This window comes from Rhea americana, unplaced genomic scaffold (genome assembly GCF_003343005.1).
Source record: "Rhea americana isolate MKP2758 unplaced genomic scaffold, rheAme1 scaffold_27, whole genome shotgun sequence".
Lineage (NCBI taxonomy): Eukaryota > Metazoa > Chordata > Aves > Rheiformes > Rheidae > Rhea > Rhea americana.
This window is the reverse complement of record NW_028186390.1, coordinates 3,241,016-3,264,616: the sequence shown is the minus strand read 5'-3', so window position 1 is coordinate 3,264,616 and position 23,601 is coordinate 3,241,016. Positions and strand designations below refer to the sequence as shown.

At 35.0% G+C, this 23,601-nt stretch overlaps 1 protein-coding gene across 7 annotated transcripts in view; it reads right to left on the bottom strand.

Moving 5' to 3' along the window:
* EPS15 (epidermal growth factor receptor pathway substrate 15) overlaps positions 1–23,601 on the bottom strand; it is a 55,608-nt gene that overhangs the window by 29,922 nt on the left and 2,085 nt on the right. For all 7 annotated transcript variants that reach the window (XM_085308045.1, XM_085308047.1, XM_085308049.1 and 4 more), the window contains exons 2-12: positions 16,911–16,952; positions 12,048–12,137; positions 11,840–11,887; positions 10,685–10,780; positions 10,207–10,272; positions 9,565–9,690; positions 9,030–9,089; positions 7,093–7,293; positions 5,390–5,535; positions 4,329–4,488; positions 596–681 (exon numbers count right to left, since the gene is read on the bottom strand). In XM_085308045.1, coding sequence (XP_085164171.1) covers positions 596–681; positions 4,329–4,488; positions 5,390–5,535; positions 7,093–7,293; positions 9,030–9,089; positions 9,565–9,690; positions 10,207–10,272; positions 10,685–10,780; positions 11,840–11,887; positions 12,048–12,137; positions 16,911–16,952 — 1,121 coding nt within the window. The remainder of the gene's footprint in view (positions 1–595; positions 682–4,328; positions 4,489–5,389; positions 5,536–7,092; positions 7,294–9,029; positions 9,090–9,564; positions 9,691–10,206; positions 10,273–10,684; positions 10,781–11,839; positions 11,888–12,047; positions 12,138–16,910; positions 16,953–23,601) is intronic.

Sequence of the window (23,601 nt, the reverse complement as noted above, 5' to 3'; positions counted from 1 at the left end):
GTCCTCTTCTTCATTACCTTAAAAACCATTACTGGAACATCTCAAATTAAAAAGCATTCTTCCTAGTGCAACCATTTATTTCACCAAGAGGAACATAACCATCATCTTTACCACCATCAAAATCCTAGCAGAGGTCCATAGGCAAACTGCCTTCTCCCCACTCTCTACCCTGTATACTTCTTGATTTTTCCTGTCTCACTTCCCTGCCTCCACTGGAAAAAAGCCTTTAGGAGCCCAGGAATAAAAGTTCACTATGCACCAGTCTGTATCATGGGTCCAACACCCCAAAAATTTGCTCTATTCCTGTCTGTCAGAGATGAACAAGGGAGAGGTTTCAATCTTGTGATGCTAGGATATGCAGTGCTCTCACATGCCCAGAAGGCATGACACAGWGCTGCTGCTATTAAATGCACTCACATGAGCAAATAGAGAGCAGAAGTGCTAAACAATGCAATACTAGAGTCCTTTAACAGAAATACTCACCACTGGTACTAGTAAAGCAGTCTATTACATTCAGGATTTTTCTTATGCGTTTAGAACACCATCAAAGAATAACTTAATCTAAGACAACCAAAACTATTCCTCCTTTACCTACCTCTGCAGGTCTACTATTTCATTGTTTAATGTATCAAGTTCTTTAATTGCAGAAAAATCTGCTACAGAACTCAGTCCTTGAGTGGTCTGAAAAATACAAAAATGAGTATTATTAGTTTATAGTTTATGGTGTCCGACAACTATCTTCACTTTACAAAAGGACAGCTTGTGCAATTACAAAAATGTAACAACTGCCTACAACATTAAAATTAGAATTGTAAACTTTTAAAAGCAGTCCAGATGCTAGATTAACACAACACATCACACATCCAATGCATCCAGTAACTCAAACTGAGTTTTTCTCCTGTAAACTTGTGATGACATCTTCCACAGAAGCACAAGACTATTTGGTCATGCCATCATACCACAAAATAAATAAATAAATAAATAAATAAATACAATAAAATCTGGTTTTACAATATGAGACTTATTTTAGTTATTGTTTAGCTGGCTTCCTAGCACTCATTAAAAGTGGCAAAAAAGCTCTTCACCTTGGTGATCCTCATATAGTAGGACTGGCATGTGATTTGTGGTATTTTTAGTCAAGTCAAGCTAGTTCAACAAGAACCAGCACAGTACTGACTGAAACTTTGATGATACAGATTAAGTCATAGATAAGAGTGACCCATGAGTTCCCATTTCCTTACTTACTTTATTATAAAAAGATGACATTAATACAAATTATTTCAAAGAAAAGATTAAACATAAATGATATAGAACAAACACTGAAGACACAAATTAGCAAACACCAACCATTCAAGTGTGCCTTATCCCAACATGAACGTATTTAGGAAGCCATACTCACTCTACCTTCTATAAAATAGACATTTCTTTCAAGCCTTGTATAAAATTACCCAGGACAAATATAAAGTTCAGTGGACATGTACATATACATATTATTAATTTAAAAAAAAAAAAGCAGGTCCCAGAAGTAACGCAAAGAATCTTTAAATTCTGAAGTTTCTTTGGAAATATACCAAGATATTATTTGTTAAGTCTTTATTTCAGCTTATGCTTAGAAGACGAAAAAAGAAAAGCAAAAGACCTAAAACAGAAAATCTGAATGTACTGTTGCAGAGAACATTATTCAGCAGAACTATAGATCATATGTGCAGATTTTACTAGAATAAAGGGCACAAACTGAGAATCAAAAACATACAGCCATTCTTAAACGGGTTAACGTACAGTTTCTCAAGTCAGCAGAACAGAAAGTTTTATATACAGTTGAGTTTTATCCTAAAAACAATATTAGTCAGGAGTTTTATCAAGTTGCTTATAGTGTTGCTAATGAGAGAAACCTCTCCCTTGCCTATAAAGGGACAGAAGGAAAACATGGAAGTTCAAGTTCTTCCTGGGTTTCCATCTCTCATCCTTTAAACAAATTCCATACATTAAGTCTAGCATAAAACCTTAAAAAAAGTTCAATATCATTTTCAAATTTTCAACAAAAATGGAGCAGAGGAAATAGAAAAGCAAATATTTTTAGCTTCAATATATAAGGCAAAAAGTTAAACACAGAAGTTAGAACTACTCACTGACATTTAACAAACTGCAACACATATGCAAACAATGCTTTAGTTTTTAAATTCAAGATAGGTATAAGAGTCAACCAAGACAGAATGGAGGAAGCCAGGTTTTCACTCATATGTGCAAATTCCTTCAGAACTTCTATGCAAGCTCCTTTTAAGCCTTAAAACCAGTAACACAAGTGCAAATTTGGCAACTACAAACAGGACTGATCTGGTAAAGAAACAGCAAATATTAGATTGCTGCTTTTTCTCCATTTATGATATCTGCATTCAAGTTTCACAATTGAAGAAGTTACACTGGTATTGTAATGAAATTCTGTAAGGAAACCAAGTATTAGATAATAGCAATAYGCATGGATATACATTCTGGACATCTACCACCAAGAAAGATTGTCAGATAACTTTCCCTACCCTAAAAACATAATCCRTTACATTTATACTTACTGATATTTCTGCTAATTTGTTTTTATCTGTCAAGTCAGAAGAGGAAGCCTAACAGTTTTTACTCCTTAAGCCAYGCCACTTAAAAAGAATTCTCTCCCTACTGCTCTTATTCTTTGATTCAATCCTTGAACAATAACCTTGGGCAAGGAAGTTCTTTCATATCAACAAACAAGACAGTATCTCTTTTAAAAAAGCTCAAAATGAACTGAACCTTCAGCTCAACCTAGTAAAATGAATTCACGGTAAGGATTTACAGAGCTAACTAAAAGACATCTCTTACCTTCTTTCAAAATATTCTTACTCTTATCTTGTATGTTAGTAATGCAAAATCACTGCAAAATTCAACTGATGTCTTTAAGAGTTCTATGAAAACAATATACACACAGAATAGCAGTAAACAATGCTGATCTCGTCTAATGTACTTTGATCACTATATTTTCTGCAATRTAATCAGTAAAAACAAGGGTCTTAGTCCTAATTATAAGCGTCAACTATTACTTTGGGTAAGTACTCTGTTACGACTTCCTTAGCAGTTTCAGTATGATAAGACGCTACGTTTTCTCTTTTAAGTTTAAGCAACACATATTAACACAACAGCCACAGAGATTCACTCCACAAAACATTTTCTACATAGAAGTAAATTAAATATACACTGTGTCAAGTCAGGATTGTTCCAGATGAACAGCACTAAAAATSAGCAATACTTTGAGATAGCAACGTATTGTGACACTTCGGAGAAGTGCTGTGCTSTTTCAATGATTATTTAAGTGTCTTAGAAGGATGCTCATTATTAAACTAACAGACAGTAAATATTAGAAAAGCAAAGATTCTCTAACCTTGAGAAAGCAGAGTTAACAAACTGACAGAATAATAAAGATGAAAAGCAGAGTGGTGCAGAATGGAAAAAACAGTCCAAACTAGAAAAGAGACATAGAAAGGAAAGCAAACATACAAAAAAGATTAGTAGAGTTGCAAATAAAGCAATTACTTTTTAAAAACAGAATGTAAAAAGAAATTAGATACTGATTACAGAAACTCAAAAGTAGTGCCAAATTTTGAGTTTCTAATTATTTTTTTCAGGTAAAAATTTTTCATTCTGTTTAAGAAAGTTGTAGAATTCGGTCAATGTTTTGCACAACCAAGAAAAGGTAATCCACATCAGACTTTACGATGTGTAAGACAAGTAAGAATTTGCTGTGACCTCTATTATTCTGATAACTCCAAATTCAACAGCTGAGATATATCTTAATCCAGCAGTAGACTGTATCAATCGACAGGCTAGGAAGACATTTAAACTGTCTTTGAACTTTAAAATAGTTGGATCATTTACTTTTGAAACTTTAAGTATCTGATTCCAACTTTAAGTAGTTCACATTATTTTGAGACCTCTGAAAAGAAATGTAAAAAAAGGTAATTGTAAAGATGCTAGGAGAAAAACATTCAACTTGTGCATGTTATTTCAGATGCAAACTAAAATTTCTTTAAACAGGCAGGAAGAGGATTATTCTTTCAAAGTAGAAAATCATGCTTTCTCAACATAAGATCTCTCCGCTTGGTTGGCAGGTGCAATAAATGGCAACTTCATTTTGGAACATGAATGGAGCAGTGTTTTGTCCCTTCTTTGTAATTAAGGCTTGTTTTCCTTCTGATATTATGATAGATTTRAGGTATGCCAGTACTTGATCTATTTCTTATGTAGCCTCTGAAATTAACGTTTTCTTACATTTGAGATTTATATCCAAATGCCAAAACCATTCTTACCTTCTGTAAACTGACACCCCTGTCAGAAGGTGGAATCATCTCTGGAGTCAGAGCCTGAGGTGGGTCRATGCCCTTTGTTAACTTCTGATTAATTAAATAGAAAGCCAAAGCAAACTGTTCCTTTGAAAGCTTTCCGCAGTCTTTTGTGTCACAGAGAGCCCTGTACAGATATGAAACAAATCAAACCCTAGTTTCTGCAAGTACCACTCAGCTTGCTGTACTTGCTGTCATTCAAAACTGAAAATTGCTAGTGTATATCACTGCATTTAAAAAGATGTGGTGGGAGAGTTAATAAACTGGAGAGTTAATAAACTGGTTAATAAACTGGAAACATTACTCCAACATACACAATCATTTTCTCTTTGCATACTAAGGTATATAGTTCAGTTACATTGGGTTTGGATCTGCCTAAAGGAAGAATTAAATCTGTGAGTCACTAGCAATATCTGAGTATCTGTAACTAAAGCTCCTGCCAATAAAGAAGCCTCATATAGCCAACACTAACTTATCTGATTTTCCTAAATTAGATATTATATTAAGCATATCTTGAAAAACARATTTTTTTCCTATGAAAGAATCATAACCTGTAGAGGCATAAAACACAAACAAACAAAAGCAGTGGATATCACTACTRGAGTCTGTGTATTTCACTACCAAGCTACAGAACTACACAGGCCTCAAGTCTTGCATGCTAGAAGCTTTGCACACATAATTCTCATCACCAGAGTACGACAGCACATCAGGGCTCAGATGCAGAGAAACACTATAATGCCTTAAATATGGAGGTTTACCCAAAGTATGGAATTTTAAACTATTTCTGCTCAGGCTCCTTCTCTGCTCTAGCTAGGAGATGATAATGTATAGAATGAACCCATTTTCCCCCCATTTCAGTCCCAAAGGAGAAGCAAATAAATTACCACTACTCATACAGAGCACACCTTATTGAATAAAYGAAACCTTAATTTTCCAGAAGTATCAACATAGCACTTTCCATGAAGAGTGCTGAGAATGAACAAGAACCATCCCATTTTCTAATCAGCTGTCACTGAAAAATTCCCTACCAGATATGTGCAAGCAGAGCAGAAGGCAGTCCTGTCTTCAAGAATAGTTCTCTGGCTTCCACACCTGACACAAAGCCATCCATGTCTTTGTCAGTTTTCACAAAGATCTCATCATATTTCATTTTGTCTACAGGTGATACAACCCACTGCGGGGGATAGAAAGGAAAAAAAAAACAATAGTAAGATAAAGGGAGGTCTGTTTTCAGATTAGTTACTTTCAGGAGTTACATAATTCAAAAGTCTACAACACAGATTTAAAAAGTGATATAGGTGCCTAGCTCATGAATCAGTTTTATCTCCCAAAAGAGAYATGTACAGAGAGCTGCAAGCAAGTCCAAAAACAGAGATAAAATATTTACATCAGTAAAGCACTCAGGCTGGTGGGTATTGCTTTGTTTCCTTGTCTACACATCAATGATTCCCTGCAGCCAAGACCTTCTCCAACAGGCTGTTGGGCCTCCCTACTGCAGAGTCACAGTCCTCCTGCTTACTGTTCAACTTCTTCAGTTTTATTCCTCTTTATATGTCTGAAGAGCTTTAACTGGAAGAACTAAAGAACTGGTCAAGTCYGGACACCAAACAATTGGGACATTCTTAATCATAGGTTTGAATACTCCCATCAAGGTAAGATTGGAATTTTTGCAGTATCTCTTCCTGCAGCAGCCTGGCTCCAAACACAAGGCTACCGTAAAATAAAGATGCATTTTTTCAGTAAAAATGGCTTCAACTGCTGCGCAGGTACATGTTAACTGTGGTGTACAAGGACTATTAGCATACTCTGAGACACCAGCCCAGGATGGCATTACTTTGCAGTAAATATGCTAACACYACTTTTGGCAGTCAAAAAACCAGACAGATGAAAACCTTGACACATCCAGACTCAAGAGGTACAAAACTTTTATTGGCTACTCAAATATGGGTGCCCAAACATCCAAGCAGCATCTTAGGCCAGAAGTACTGTAATTCTTATCTTAATACTTGTTTCTCAAAAAAAATTTGGGGGGGGGGGATGAGGGGGAGAGGGAAGAACCAGTAAATGTTCCTAAATTCTGGATTCTTAAGTGATCAGTATTAAACAAGACACTTTTTTTTTGATCAAGTTTCCTAATAACCACATTTGACCACATTTGAGACAAACCTCATATTTAAGTGGCTATGCCAGACAAAAGATCTGTGCTTTCATCAGTGCTTGCATTCACCTATTCTGTTTTTATTAATGTCCTTTTCAAACTCTGCATGTATGCATATGTATGCAAGTGCACATACACACCTATCACCGATACTAATTTGCTGGAAGAATCTGTCTCTATTCAAGTCAGTCTTCAGCCAGAACAAYTATATGCTCTCCAGATGTGTAACTGAACATTGTTTCTGAACTGTTTTCTTAACATTCTGATCTTTGGGTCAAGTTTGATGCTTTGAAATAATTTTTAAAGTATCTTCAAAGTCTTAACTAGGTAAGATTTTTTTTTCATCCAAATGTTTATATCTGAAGGCATTCAAAAATGTAAAACAAGATAAATTTATATTAGTCTTTCTCCTAACCTGATCTTCCCATCAACCTCCTCAATTTTAATCAACAAATCAATACGGCAATCAATACTAAAAAAAAAAAAAAGTACCAAGACTTTTCATACAGAGARATTCCAAAGCACAGCATTAAGAACAGAAATCTTTTAACCCCAAACCACTCCAGAATTTACCTGTGCTAATGGTGTTTTGGCAGCTAGAAGACCTACAGGTGGCAAGGACTGATGAGATTCTTTAGTAGACACAGAAGATGGAATTAAYGGCATTGCTCCTGGAATACTAACAGGTTTTCTCTTGGATGGTGGCATCAAAGCTGCAGGCAAGGACATTGGCACCGGTTCCTTCTCCAAAGCACAGTACACCAAGAACATGGCCTGATCATGARAACAAGGCATATATAGAGAAAATTAAAACACATATTAAAATATTAGTTAACAGATTACTTTGTAGCATCTTTTCATTAAGTTTCCCCTTTATAAGCCCCCTTAACTGAATTCTATCTTACTGATTTCTGACTTAAAGCTTCACTACTGACTTCACTACTTTTTAGGTTCGATGCTTAGCAAATGAAGTACCTTTAACTTTAAACTGATTYTCCTAACCACAACCAAGCTTGTAACTACCATTTGTGAGATTTTATAACYGTTCAAGCACTTGATTTTTCTAAATTCATGATTCTTGCAAGAGACACTATGCTTAGTGACTATTCTTTTGCTGTCATTTTATATTTTGAGAATTTTATGACTGTTGTTCAAGACACAGAACAGCACTTAAAAACATTTAATTTTAGATTGCCAATTTAATTTACCTGTAACATTTAGCTACAGCATCATATCAATTCCCTGATCTCAAAGCTAAAAAATCTGAACAATTACAGCATAAATAGTAACAACTTGATAGCTAAGTATTCTGTAGTTTGCTTACCACAGGATAATACAGGAAATAAAGTTTAATAACAGTTAACCACAAAGGACTTAAAGAAACTGGTTTCAAAAGAACCTGAAGCATGTAAGTGCCTAAAGATGACCAGAACAATCCTGACAAAACTAACATTTACAACTGTTACCCTTTCTTAAAAATATATATAGGGCAGCAGAAACAAGAAGAAATCTGTCTCTCACTAACATATTTACGTTAATAAAAAACAAAGCAAGGTTTTAAGGATGTCCATAATGTCAATTCTGGACATTATGGTAATGACAATGTCTGTCAATTAAACAGTTTTTCTTTTTTTCTTYTTTGATCTTGACTCTGAAATGATGAGCAATGGTTTAGTTTGCAGAAAACTGAGAAGACCAGCTTTCAAAACATACAATTAAATTCCATTTGAGGACAGAATGGTTGCATTATTTTTTCAAGATATTTTCACGGCAGAATGCATTTAAGGTATTGTGTCAGCCTATCTGAACCTTAACCTAAGGTTAGACATTTCTCTACTAAAATAAGTTCGTCTCTCTGAGATGGACTGCATAACTGCTTGCTCTCTATTTACATATAAGAAACAACTGAGTTTGAAGTTTGAGAAAAAAGTTAATTTGTAGTTACTATCACATTCAAAGCTTATAGAGCCTTCAAAAGCAAGAGTCTTCTACACTTCCCTCATTCGCTGTCTCCTGGGGAAAAACAATCTTATTTAGTGATTCCTAAATTATTTCACCAGGTCTGTCATAAACAGGGTTTAAATTCTGCCTTGGTGTGAACTTCTGAAGAATTTATACATACTTAAAATTCTGAAGAATTAAAACTTCAGACACTTAAAGATACTTAAAACTCAAAGATATCTTGAGGCATCAAGTACACAARCATTAAAGGCTAAGCTAAGACTTGTTACTCAGTGAAAATACTCAGTCTCATGTGGCATAGCAGATTGCAGGTCTAAGTTTTTAAYGGTTCATTTGGCCCACAAAGAAAGTTATTGTTGCGTAATGTGAGACAATAACTGAATAAACCGACAAGAACATTAACTAGTATTAAAGCTTGCTTTAGGTATCTGAATAAAGGCAATGAATGAAACCACACAAACCGTCAAAAAATTAGCACAATGCACCCGTTTTAAGCCCTTGCCATTAGGTTTTCAAAACTCCGAAATGCAGAAGAACAAGATACTTACAACTGCAAACTCATCTCGATCCAACATTCCATCACGGTCAATATCACTTAATTCCCACACCTAACAATAAAAAACAGAATATAAGAACGTTTGCCTACACTAAGTGGTTCTCTATTTAAAACTTCATTAAAAACAACAGTGAGAACAACCTCYCTGCATTATATCCCAAGCTATCAACCTAACAGTATTTGTTTTCAGTCAGCAACATACTTTCATATAAACTGTGTAAAAGAGAGGAGTGAGCAAGAAGCAAGGAGCGAGCATTAATGGTACYCTGTCCTAAATGGAGCGGGCATTAATGGCACCTTGTCCTAAACCAAGTCTTAAAGTGTAAACAAAACAGATGCATTATAGCAAGAGGTGACTATCAAAATATCAAAGAATACTTTTACAGTTGAACAATTGCATGAAAGTGTGCTGTCACTCAGTATTTAGTAGTTAGGTTTATAAATACAGATCTTAAATTTGAATAGATAATGARTATAGTGCAGTTTCGATTTTGTGAATTAACAATTCAGTAAAAAGACATTCTTACTCGTCCTAAGATGTCCACTGGCAGTTTTGAGTTAAGGAGTACAGGTTTCACCTTATCACCTGACAACAGTCCATTCACAGGATTTAGGCTATCAAAAATGGCATCATACTTGGCCTTGTCTTCCAGCTGCAGGAGCAGAAGAAACAAATACTACTTATGTGAACGCCTAGTCACACTCACAACCTAAAAAGCAGTATTTATTTCAAGAGTATTAACTTTTAAAAAGAAAAAAAAAATTACAGTGGGAGAAACACACCTTGCAGTTGTTGATATAGAGAATTTTTTATTTTTAAATATTTTATTTTCAGTCAGAGACTCATCCAAATCCCAATGAGATTTAGTCTTCAATTATTGTAATAGGCTTCAGATTATTATTCCCAATAAAACAAGTTTCTCAAAGTGAAAAGATTTCACAAGTGTTTTTAATATTTTAATAGCATAATAGACCAGAAGGTCTATTAGCCCAATTACAGATTTGACAGGAATGGTAATTGACATTAAAGAACTTAATTTTATATACAGGAATTCTTGATGAACTATAGCTATTAATATCACTATGCTTTCTTCAAAAAGATTTGTATTTTATTTCAAACCACATAATAACTCTAGCTAATAGCCTGATCTTTACATATCACAGTTTACCTTAACAGCCCATGGTACATCAGCTGATGCTGCTCCACTGAGTAGCAAAGGACTACTAGTATCAGTCTAGTGAAAAACAGAACACAAAAAATACCACACATGAGAAAGGAAATGGTTCTGACTTTGTAAAGCAATTCCCCTGTTTGAGGGGGCACTACTTCTCAAAGCTACAACTGCATTTTAATCACTTGTGCCCTAATTAAGGATAATAAAATTTAGAGTAAAAAAATTAAAATGCTTATTCTATTAAAGATAGAATGTGGTAGTGTTTATGAGTGCTAATTTCACACAATTTGACACTTAAATTCCCACTAGAACATGCAATACCTTACTCTTATTCCACATGGCCCCTTTTCCTCTCCTCTACATTATTTTCAGAAATATTTGAGGTTTATTTTAAACAACTCTCCCATTTGTTCATTTAAAAGCATTTTTTTTWAAWKRAWTKSCMWTTYCCMWTWAAAAAAAAAAAACTTACAAATCTTGGTGGAGGAACRGGCAAGTTAAGACTGCTCAGGGAAACATCCAATCCATTCTGTGCACATGCTACAAGTCGTAAAGCCACAAAAAATTCCTACGGGGGAAAAAAGAAAACTTTAAGAATTATTATACGAAAAATACATTTCAAATTTCAAAAAGAAAAAAAAAGAGAAGAAAAATAGCTTATCTAGTATTGCTACATACATAAAAGGCTGCAAGTGGTTGCAAAAAGGGTCACAAAGTCAGAGAAAGCAGCAGTCAGAAACTGCTCAATTCCTCCAGTGAGGCAAAGTTTCTAATTACCATCTCCAAGTGTTCAGCAGCTTCTTGGCTAGTGTAATTAGCTTTAATTTTTCAGCACTCAGTTCTTTCAGGGCAGAGCAGTGAACATTAAAGTAGCAATTACATTTGTTTATCTTGGAAGAACTGAGCTGATCCCAAAGGCAGTGGTTGATGAAATGAGAGGGAAGAAAAGTACAGCACAAAAGGCATCAGCCAAAACAAAAGGTTTTGGAGAAGGAAAGAAAAAAAAAGTGTTTATTAGATGCTACAGTTCCTCCTTTTTCTACTATAGAGTGAAGCAGCTCTCTATGGGCTAAGTGATCATGCTTCAAACCATCAAAGGGCAAAAAACATATTACAGCTTTTGAGCAGATCACACTATATACATAACACCAATACGCAAGTCTGACTGACATACAGCTTMTACTTACAACTAAGGAATAGTAACTCAAAACAAAATGTACTGATGTGAAATCCATCAAAATTAGATAAGTAAGAATCTTTAAAAGAAAACAGTTTTACTAAAATTTGTGTTTCTGCAATAAGTTTCCTCCAAGATAACAGAGAGTTACATTCATAGTAATACAGTGTATAGTACGTTAGTCTTCAATTTTCAGTGTATTATATTGCACAGCTAAATAAAGGCTTGTTTTAATGACTTGAAGAAAACAGATCAAGTAGCTGAAGGCTGTGTAACCTACTGCCATTTAAAATGAAATGGGGAATACATGTTCTAGTAAAAAGAAATGAGAAGATACCAATTACAGTAATTGCCTTCCTGAACCAGAGTTTTAAACTTTTATCTTATTTCAAAGTTTGTTAATAGTTGAAGTAATTGAAAGGCTCTCATTCATCACATAAACAGTCTTACCTGTTTATTCAGGATACCTTTGCCATCAGTATCAGCTAAGTCCCAAATCTAAAACATAAAAAGAGAAGACACAAAGATGCTCTATAACACTGAGAGGAAGCTGGCAAAGGAAGATTATAAATCATGTCRGTCCACTTTAATTTACATAGCATATTAACTGAAGCAAGAGATAGGATAATTAAGTAAGAGTCCTTAAGTCAATAAATACCTTTCCAAGTACCAAATCTGTCAACCCAGACTTTTTCAAGAAAACAGCTGCATCAGAAGCTAACACTCTTCCAGTGTTAGCAGAATCAACCTGGGGGGAGAACAAAAAATCCACATCACAAGTTAGGAATTGAATCGATGCTCAAGTTAATGTAGTAACTTGTGAATAATCTTCAGATTTTTTTTTTAAAAAGGCAGTCTCATTAAAAACAAAATTTTACACTAGAAGTCACATTTTTGAACTAGCTGATTCAAACTTATTTACTATTAATATGACAGGCCTTGGAAGTCGACTACTGTAATATCTAAGCATCTCTCACACAATGTTTTACAGCATTCCAGCAAAATCATTACTATTATCACCATCTGTCAGTAGACACCTAAGACAAGGGGAGAATAAAAAATTTACCAAGACCATCCAGTTTGGGGCAGAAGCAAGCAAGTTAACTCAGATCTCCTGAGCTGAAAGCTAGCATCTCAACACAAATCCTCTCACAAATCACGTTAAATGAAGATCTAGATTAATTCCACTTAAAGTGAGACAAAACACTAACATACAGGCAAGCAAATCAAATGTCTGCTGTTGCAAATTTACAATCTTTGATTACACCTGGATTTCAGGTTCTCCAGTTTCAAGTACAGACAAAAGCCCAAAACTTTCTCAAGTTATACAGTAGAGAGAAACTTTTCACATTAGGTCACCATCCGAAATTCTCTAATTAGCCCTTTAAAATTGCAGATTTTCTCTTTGATGCCTACACAACATTGGACTTGTAGGGACAAAGAAATCCCGGAGTTTGGTTACAGTTAATTGTCCAGCTTAGAATGCTCTGAATGCTCAGTTACACTCTGAAAAAAAAAAGRATCTATTTGAAGATATCCTTTACCATTCCACTGTAGAGAGTAAGCRTTTCCCTCTTCCAAAGTGAAGTTCATTTACACACTGAAGAAGTTAGTGACAATTTTGGCAGAATACCAAACTACCAGCACACATTTCTCTGGATCTGAAGAGAGGTCATTAAAAGAGATCACTATTCAAGTTCCTGAAAGGAAACAGTACCTCAACTATACCTTCAAATGGAAAGAATAAAGTAGTAAAGCTTGTGCCACAGACATGTGAACAAGGAAAAATAGAGGGAAAGCCATGCGTTCTTTAAGAGTCTAAAGCAAAAAAAAGATACATAGAAAGAGGTTGTACATTTAGCGTTATTAATTTATACTTAGAACTGGCCATATGAGGACTATGGGAATGTTGTTGACTAATAAATCATGGACATGTAGTATGGAAGAACAGACTAAGAAGGGCGTCTTTAGTCAAACTGTCCATATTTACTACACCAGAAAGATAGTTGTACAGGCTCTAAAAGATCTGGAGATCAAATTATATCTTGTATTTTGTAGATTAGAATTATATAATATTAATCTTCAAAAACAAAGTCTAAGTCTACAATGGACTGAGATGCCCTGAACTCTGAAGAATTTGAGACATGACAAACATTTTGAAGAACAGAAAAGAGGCAAAGGTCACTTATTTTCTCCATTTCCTGGGGAGAGATAGAGAACCAAAACCGAAATTGTACAAATAAATGAATATGCATGGAAAAGTGAAGTACATGCACAGAAAGAATAACTTGATACTAGCATTTGATTTTTCTCAGTGTTTTTATTTTCCTTCTCCTCTCTCCACTTCTGAATTTTAAGCAATTGCTGAACACTCAGTCACAGCTGTCCCCAGAATAGCCTGAGAATGGCTAGTGTGAACTGAGGCTTCAGTTAGAACAGCAAGGATTGGGAGAATACAGCAAAAAAAATAGCCTATACTTGAAAGAATCACCTACAGTCTCAAAGTTTTGTTTAAGTAAAGACTAAATTCAATATTTTGTGTAGAACAAAAGACCAGTCTTCCAAGTTCAAAGGCACAGCATGAGGTGCTTCCAAAGATGTGTTCACAAACTAGTTAATGAAAGGTTACATAAGAGGCCTTGATAATACATCATTTTAAAAACATGCTACAGCAAATGAAGGTYGTCAAGAGATATTTTTGCTTCTAAAAGTAGGCAAAAGATGTTCAAAAACAATTCAGAAAACATCATGTAATATAGATGTGAAAACATCTTATTTTCAAGCCTAGGACTTGCCACTCTTTCAGGAAAGTCACAGAGCTACACAGTATTGGCTGCATTTATCTTTAATTTCTTCACCTTCAACCCAGCGAAAAGCAACTTCAAGAGATTTAAGCAGGCTTCTTATTTGGCCCARTATGTACAGTTTCTTTCTGTGCAACTAATTCTCTGGGTTTTAATTACTATTTTTATAGGGCTATTTTCAAAAAAAATTTTTTTTTACAGACTACCGAGTCTTGAATGCTGGGCTAAGCATACTTACTATGCATTGAAATGGTTAAATGTAAGCCAGTTCTCCGCACTATCACATTGAGAAGATTGCTGGTATTTGTCAGTGATATGTCAGTTTGGGAGAGCTTTTTCTCTGATCAGCAAACAAGCTGTTTTCATACCTGTATCAGCAGACAACCCCGCTGTTGCAGGTGTGTTCCACAGGATCAGAAATGATTGTTTAAAAAAGTATGCTCAATGTCATTAGGTCACAAAGTAACATGAGCAGTACTTCAGCTCAGAATTTGTCAAGAAATCAGCAGCATRTACATACTGTTTATGTGCTATGCTGCATTACATATTTAAGAAGTTGCCAACTACTTTATTATTTATGTAAGCTTATCCTTTAATCTCACTTTATTTTGACAGCAAGTCTACAGGTCAAACACAGAAAAATCTTTTATTTAACAAGAAAAAAATCCTGATTAAAAGGTTAAGATTTCAACTGCATCACAAATAATTCTCTCATTAAAAAAAAAGAAAAAAAAMCTCTATATCCATTTCACRAAACATCATGCAAGATGAACTACTTTGTAAGTCTGTGATGGAACTGGAAGAGTACTAAGCATCAGAGTTATTTCAGGTGACGAATTTCTTCTCAATTTGTACAGAATGCTCCTAAGCACTTCTGATATGAAAAAAAATAAAGACATGTTCTACCAGCACTAGAAGACAGGAAGTGGAGAAAGTCTTTGTAGCATCTCTTTTCTAAAAGTTGGTGCCTTCCTATATAAGGAAGGGAAGGAAAAAGTTTTATAGTGCAAGTAGAAATCTTTAGACAAAATATCTTCCAAAGTTCACTCTTTGGGACAAATGCTAGCAGCAAGAATTTTGACTGAGCCAAGTCAGAAAAGTAACCCTGCAGAAATCAGGTCYACCCGCACAACTTAACCAACAGTAATATCAGGTTTGAGGAAATCTCCTTTCTTGCAGAGGAATGAAAGGGTGCTATACGACAAATAGTACTGCAATTACACTAGGCTGTACATATTCCCACAAATGCAAGATATTAAATGACTTAGGAAGCAGCATCATRCTTATACTCAAATTCAATCTTTGTATTCAACTTTTTGCTTCAGATTTCCATGGTTAAGCAATTGCAAATCAGGAGGAAAAAACAGATTAGGCACGTGGGATGATTATGCAAGTCAGTGAGAAAGAGTCAACAGTATTGAGCTAAGAAGCCCAACATGGAGAAAATGAGTCCCTTGTCTTTTCTTATGACCTTGGAATAATCATCATAATATGGGAGTCTCCTAAGGCCTTTAACTCATTTCCTRGAGACAGACACATACTAGGCTTGCCCTTCAGACTGGATCAGAGAAAGAAAACAGTTTTGTGAGGATGACAAYTGTTTCCTATATTCTTCAAGCTGGTTTCTGCAGCCACCCTAACTTTGATCAAAGTAAACTCTCCTTGTTCAGGAGCTTCAAAACTACTCTTGTCTAGCAGAGAAAAATCCTTCTTAAAGTAGAAGGGAAAGCTCAAACTTTCAAGGTTGTACATTTTATCTCCATTTTATGCATCTGATAAAGGGACCAACACCCTAAGCACAGTCCAAAAATAGTGCTGTTGGACAGCACAGTCTTCTCTCTTCCCAGCAKGTGGGCTACATTTCAATATTGATACCCAGAAGTTTCTTAATAAAAAGGTCATATACAGTACATCCCATCTTACAACAAGCAATCAGAAGCTTTAACAGCTGCACAAAGCAGAAAAAAAGTCTTCCTAATAAGGCTTCATAAGTTATTCAACCTTTTATTTTTAAAAAAATACATTTGTATTGTTTTATACAATCATTCATTTAGATTTAAGTTTCCTTAAAGGTGTTTTTGTATATTTGTGTTTATATAATGGATATTATGCACATGATATGAAATACTGATATAATACAGTAATCGAAACATCTTYGCTGTATCAAAATATAAAAGATACGTGATGAAACTAATACTACGATTGAAAGGTTTATCTCTGTAGAGTCAAGCTACAAGAACTATACTCATTCTTTTGTTAGTGGCCTTCCATCCAAATTTCACTCAGAGTAGTCTGTTAGAACTTCTGAGGATACTCTAAGAGATGCAGGTCCTAGATAACACTAACTGGACTGTAAAAACAATTCAGCTTCATTTATCAAAAGGAAAAAAAGAACATAACTGCATAGTATCTAGCAAAAATTTACTTCATCCCAAGAACCAAGTCTGTTACACTTGGAAAAGCAATTCATGTGATACAATGGATTGTAGTTCCCTAGCAAGTTACACAAGCCATCTTATAACCAATCTTAAATTTATACTAATATAGCTCTGACCCAAGTGTCAGCTGCTACAGAAATATATTTTAATACAGTGGTTTTCCTTGARCTTCTGTAGTTTGCACACTGCTAGCCATACTAAAGAYTGTAGCAAAAGAATATTCTGTTTTATTTAAAATGAAGARTGAAAACATTTGTTTCTTCAACAAAACATACATACCTGTCGATAGAATTTCTCATACACAGGATTTGCACTTGATAGCTACATAGAGAGAGAGAGAGAGAGAGATACAATTAATCCCATAATGCCTATTTCAACTGCTTTCTCCCAAGATAACTAAAGCTAGAAAATACTTCTTGCCAATCTGCAAAGAAGCATTAGTATAAATCTTAAAATCCATAATTGGTATTTATCCTATAAAATGATGAGGACTAAGACAGGTCTTTATGCTGCAACCTTTAGAAGATTCTAACTTCTTGTTTAAAGTCACTGATACTAACCACTATAATATTACTCTGCAACAGGTCACCAGCTTAGACAGTATGAAACAAGAATTCTTAAACAAGATCAATAGAAGGCAAAAGAGATGAAATAAAACCGGAAATGATATGGACTATGAAGTGCTYACTAATGAATACAAAAAAATATATAATTTGGTTTCATTATCCATCTCACCACTCTTTAGATTTTAGTGTGATCCGCAACTGGTTTATGCAGTTTTCAGATATCAAAACTACTGGATTTACAACTAAGTTCACAGCAACGACGCAAAATTAAAATAGCAATATTTTATCTTATTTTTTTTTCAATTTAAATTCTTGCTACCAGATATCATAACTTTTGTACAATTCCATATAATTCTTCTGTCTTAAATTCACTGCCTTCTGTTGGCCATTCAGTGCTCACCTACACTTAAAGAAGGATAATACAGCTTGTTAGGAGAATGACCTTTATTTTTTCCCTCTATCATTCTTAGAAACTCAAAAAAAAATAATAATATTTTTCTGAAACCATAAAAAATCTAGTATCTYGGCCTATACCAGCTATCCCTGTTCAAGAGATTCCAGAAAAATGGATTACTAGGGTTCATTCGCTTCCTCCTGCTGTAAAACTACTTTTATAAAGTGCATATTCACCAAAACAAAGAGCAGGTACATTTATGTAGACAATAACTCTAGAATTACTGGAGTGTATTGCCTTGCAAACACAACTGGGACAGCTGAGCACAATGCAAATTAACTACACAGCTTTTTTTTTTTTAACCATTTGAGTACAAACTGAAAATAGCATTATCCTCGTGAAGAAGAATACAATCTTAAAAACATCAGTGACACAAATGGAGCTTTGCAGAAAATGAATACAAACACAGCAGCTTTTTCTGCTTTAAAATTTAGATGTTTGCATGGAAAATTAGAAACCGATGATATTCTAGGTTTAGTCATCAATTGTACAGTTGTAGTAAAGTCTTTACTACAGTATGTATAAAAGAGTCACAATTAAATAAAAACCACACACATTTTCCTATAGTAACAGCTAACAAAATTGCCCTTTGGGCCAAACTATTAGCTAACAGACACTTAAGGGAGTCTGCACATATTAAGAGGGGAAGTTAGACAGTATAATTCAGTGCTTTAATGCGATCCTGTTCAACTATAGAAAGAGTGCTGTCTTCTTTACCTGACCAGACCATCCTATCACACAAATTASAGAGAAAAGCTAGAGATAACTGAGTTTTTTCATTCCACTCTTGATATTTGTTTTTAGCAAGTTTTAGAAAAAAAAATGAGCATCTCTGGGGCAGCTAATAGCCACATAATTTTGTTGATTCTCTGTTTTGACTTTTTTTTGAATCTCTCTTGCATAGTCAGACAATAAAAACTACAAACACTAGGACATCACCACCTGTATTCACTGGAATACCTCCAATTATATAGTTTAATTTTACTCTGACTTTGCCCTAGTACACACCCTAGGATTATTTCAGCCACCATCAACTAAGTATACATTTAAACATCCCCTCAAATAGGCTGAAGAAATGCATTCAGGTTTTGCCAGACCTCTGACTGACTGCCCATAACTAACGCTCACCAGTATCAAAACTCTATTAATCACTTTCTAGCATGCTGGAAAGTATGCTGTATTTTCTGAACTAAACTTCAAATGCTGTACAACTACACTTTAATAGCAATGCAGAGGTTTTTCCCTCTCCTAAACACTCAAATATTTTACTTAAATTTATTAATTCATTATAAAGTAACAACAGTATAGACACACAATCAAATTAAAGCTATGTACAAAATACAGCTATATACAAGATACAGTACTGGAACACAGCTGGCCTGCACATACCCTAGAAGTATCAACTCTCATATATAATCCCTCTTGCCCAGTATCACCCTTTGTTCAGCCAAATGTTTCATTATTACAGCCAGACCTATTACTGTCACTCCTGGACAGGAAACACTTGAAGTCCTGCAATGAAAACACTAAGTGCAAAACAATCTTTTCATTCAGTGGTTAGAATACAAGTCATTAATTCTTATTTATTTTGTTACTCTTTCCAATACTCATTTTAACATCAGTATCACTGCAATAACTGAAATTTCCTGTGACACCAGATAGAGTAATAGTAATGAAAAGCAGATCTTTCTCGGACTGTTTTACTGGTAATAGATTAGGTTTTCCTGCAAAATATACCCCATAATTAAATAAAAACAATATAGTCAAGGATACTCTTGATGTTCTGAAAGAAAAATTACTGTTTAACATCTTCTAAAATGTTGCTATAGAATCTACCTGGCAAAATTTCGTTTTGTTTTATAACATGCAGTTACAGAGTGAAAACTCAAWTTGTTTTCAATGCAAAAAGGAGGAAGGGAGGAAAGATCAGACTCCACTCATGTAAAAACAGAAATATTATTATTCCACCTAAAWTTTTTTTCGCTTCACAGGAGTATTGTCTGTTTTAGTAATTATAATCTGTGTTACAAACCTGTGAATTTCAGAATATTAACCTATGAAATGAAAATCACCTTCAGGGACACCTGTCTTTTTCATCTTCTGGTGTCAACTAAGCCTCTATACCCTCATGTGTTTGTCCCTCTGTCATACTCACATTTAGGTGTAATCAGATACTACTGCCAGCCTGATCACTCCATCCATCCACAAGCTTCCTCCAGACAAAAAGCTAAGGGGGGGGGGTGTTGGGCGAGGAGCAGGAGAGGGAAAGAAGCGCTATCCATAGAGAAAAACAAAAATAAGCCCCCCCCTTAGTATCACAGAATTGGTAAGGTTGAAAGGGACCTCTGAAGATCTAGTCCAACCCTCAAGCGAGYGGCCCACACAGGGACTGAACCCACGACCTTGGCTTTATTAGTACCATGCTTTAACCAACTGAGCTAATCACATGTACACCTTCATCCCAAGCAAGGCAAAACACCTATTTCTCCCTTCCCATCTTGACTGAAAACCAAAATACTGTATTCTATCATGATACAAGCTCTAGCACACCTTTTGGAGTTTCCAAACCAAATTACATATTCTTGTACTAAGCATTCTTAGAGTAGTACTCTTACTCTGTTCTGGAACCCAAAAGGACCCAGTATGGCAAAGAATTGTTCCTCTAAAGCATAGTAAAAGTTCAGCACAGCTCTATTTCCAAGAAGCTGAAAAGAGAAGGAATGGAAGAATAAAGTAACTTCAAAACAGTTCCTCTYAGCGCCCTTCCACTATTAGATGCAGCTCCCCCCTAAAGTTTGATGATTAAATGAAATTCATCTCCCCTCACAAATACACACACACACACACCCCAAAAACAAAACAAAAATCAAGCCCCAAAAAACACACACAGTCACACTCCACCACACAGAACTGTAGCTTCCAGGGACTATTCTACTTGAAAYCTCTTCTGCAGGAGTGGGTAGCCAGGACACAGTACTACTAGGATTACAAGGAAGAGTTAAAGCAGCAAGAAAAGAGTCAGCCAGCCAAWAAACAGGTAAGTTTAAAGCAAAATGGTTTTATCAAGATACCATCTGCTAACACTAGTCAGCCTTTCCTCTTTTCAAACAAGATTGTAAAGGAACAACCAAAGTGCTTTATAGCAAAGCTTTTCATAACTTTCTATAATGAAGGATATCTCAAATTCAGGGAATGGGGGGGGGGATTTTTCTTTTTTTTAATATTGAGTCCACTGTCCACCTCTTAATTTAACCCAGCAATAACTAGCTAGACTAYCTTTTATAGTGTCTGATCTTTTTTACTCTAATTGCCCTTCAAAAATATTCATACACCATTCACCTGAATTTTATCCAAGTTATATTTAAACACTGAACCCCTTAAATGAATGATCTGAATCCAGTACCTGTGTGCTTTTCCACTATAACTTTCTCTATCTCATTAATTTTTCCTATTTATAATTTAATATTATCACCATTACAGTCCCACAAACACAAAACTACAGAGACACTCTGTTCCAGGATACACAAGACAAGACAAAGTGGCAATTATTACTGCCATATACTGTAGAGTTATATATTAACATTCTTCTCCTAAAATTTTGTCACCGGGGGAGGGGGGGGGAGGGGAAAACTTGACCACACAGTGTTATACATTATACTGGTATATACACTGTTAAACAACAGCACGTGTTCTCTACAGATGTATTTGCTTACACTTTTCCAAGTGGCCTATTTTTTGTTGGAATCATACTGCTTCCCTCACATTTGTGCTGGTGTTTAAAAGAGTTAAGTGGAAACCTCTTTTGGATTACAAGGTTCCCCCTATAGCAAAGTAAATTTAAGAAAATATTTTTAATACAATATTAATATGCTCTTCAAGGTTCAGAAATTCCATTCCCTTTAAAGAGCTGATGTACACGCAGGAACTCTGCCATCTTTTCTTTACACAAATGTCTGTCACTGCATATCTAAGTATGCTTTTATTTCATTTTCAAGCTACTACTAGAAACCCCCACCATCACATAACATGAAAAAATAAACAAGCAAAAACAGCACAAACAGTGGGAAAAAAATTGAAATTATTTTTCAGGAATTACATGAGACTATTACATAATAACGTAATATTATTACTATCTTGTTAGATGCAACTACTCTCTGCTTTGGCTGATGCAGTATCAATCAAAAGAAATTTTTATCTGCTTTAATAATATCTAGCCTACACTATACACTATAAACAAGTTAAACTCAGATTTCCGTATCTTTCATGGAGGACTGAAAGAGGAATAGCACTCTCATTCCTGTAAAAAGAGCAAATCAGTATCTTTTATCATTTTGTTGATCCCTAACAAACATTAGAAGTTTGCCAGAGAATCGGGGTGGGGGGGAGGGGAAGTGATTCATTAGGCTCTACACTGTGACATATATTACTACAAACCTGTCATTTATAAGTATTTACATCCTACATATTCCATAACAGGATGTGTGTCCGGGAATGCACCCAATAGACAGGTATTTAACTTAGCCTCACTTGCAATACCTAACACTTCCCTGAGAAATAAAACACATTGAATTCTGGATTCCAGGACATGATACTGAAGCTTAAACAGACACTTGCAGCTGATCAGGGTACAAACTCATATTATGTGACTTTGTTTTGTTTATGAAAACARCTTACAACTACTTTAAGAGGATTACTACATTTTTCAATAAAATATATTTAATGACATCAGGGGAAAAAAAAAAGTTATCTTCCCATTCTCCCCGAGCATTTCTTTACATTCCTACATTTAAACAATGAATTTTGCCAAACCTTAAAGTTTCTCTCTCAATCATACATAGGCAACTTCTCAAAGTAAGCCACAACTTAAATTTTCAAGAGCAGCAAGTTTTTGGACACTCATATTATACCAGTTTTTAACAAACATGTCTTCCAAACTCTCAAGGCATATTATCTGCATCTTCACTTCTCTACCCTGCCCCCACAACGAAAGAGATGAGCAGCCATCCTTGGAAGGTCAAAAATAAAATTCCTCATATTGGCTATAGCTTGCTTTGAGTTTTCCAGCAACAAATGACATAAYATTCCAGATATAAACAGTTCCTTCTCATTGATGCTGCTAGCTTGTTTCCAAACTAAAGGCAGCCCCAATATTTGCTTGGTAGAAGTTTTCTTAGAAGTTTCATATTCAATTCATAGCTATGGCCAGACTGTGATACTTASTGAGCAAATGCAAGTGGCAACAAGATGTTGCAGAACAGCCTCAAGATGAAGAGAACACAACACTTCAGATTATTACTAAATGGGGTGGGGGGAAAAAAATCATCTTCATTTTGCAACACATTTCAACTCAGTGTAATATACTCCACTATAGTTCCACTGTCCTGAAATATCTCTACTTAGCCAAAAGAACACAATCTATCAGTTAAGCACTAGAAAGTTTCATGTTACTTAAACAGTGCTATGGTATTCAAATAAAGGATGTCTAGCCCTCTCAGACACTACAGCTGCAAAACTATTTGAAAATACCCTAGTCTCATTTTGGAAACACTCAACTTCCTAGCTGAGTCAAAAACAAGCAAGGAAAGGGGAAAAGAAAATTTCTAACAATTTCGACTTGAATACAGATAAATACGCCTCTTATTCTCTGCACGTGGTCCACAGTAGAAAGTAGCAATATGCATACCTTTTCTGGTTGGTGTGAGTTATTGATCTAAGTGCAGCCAGTAATCTTACCCACTCTGCCCACACACACACACACACACACACACACATACACACACACGATATTACCATTTTCACTTCTCACACTACATGTAAACTTAGAATAACACTTATGATTTGTTACTATTTTTAACCCCCCAAAATAACCCCAAAATTCCAGAAATTAAAATCTGCACTGAAGAAATACTGATCTTAGAAAATCAAATAAACCTGAGGGTATTTATTCAAT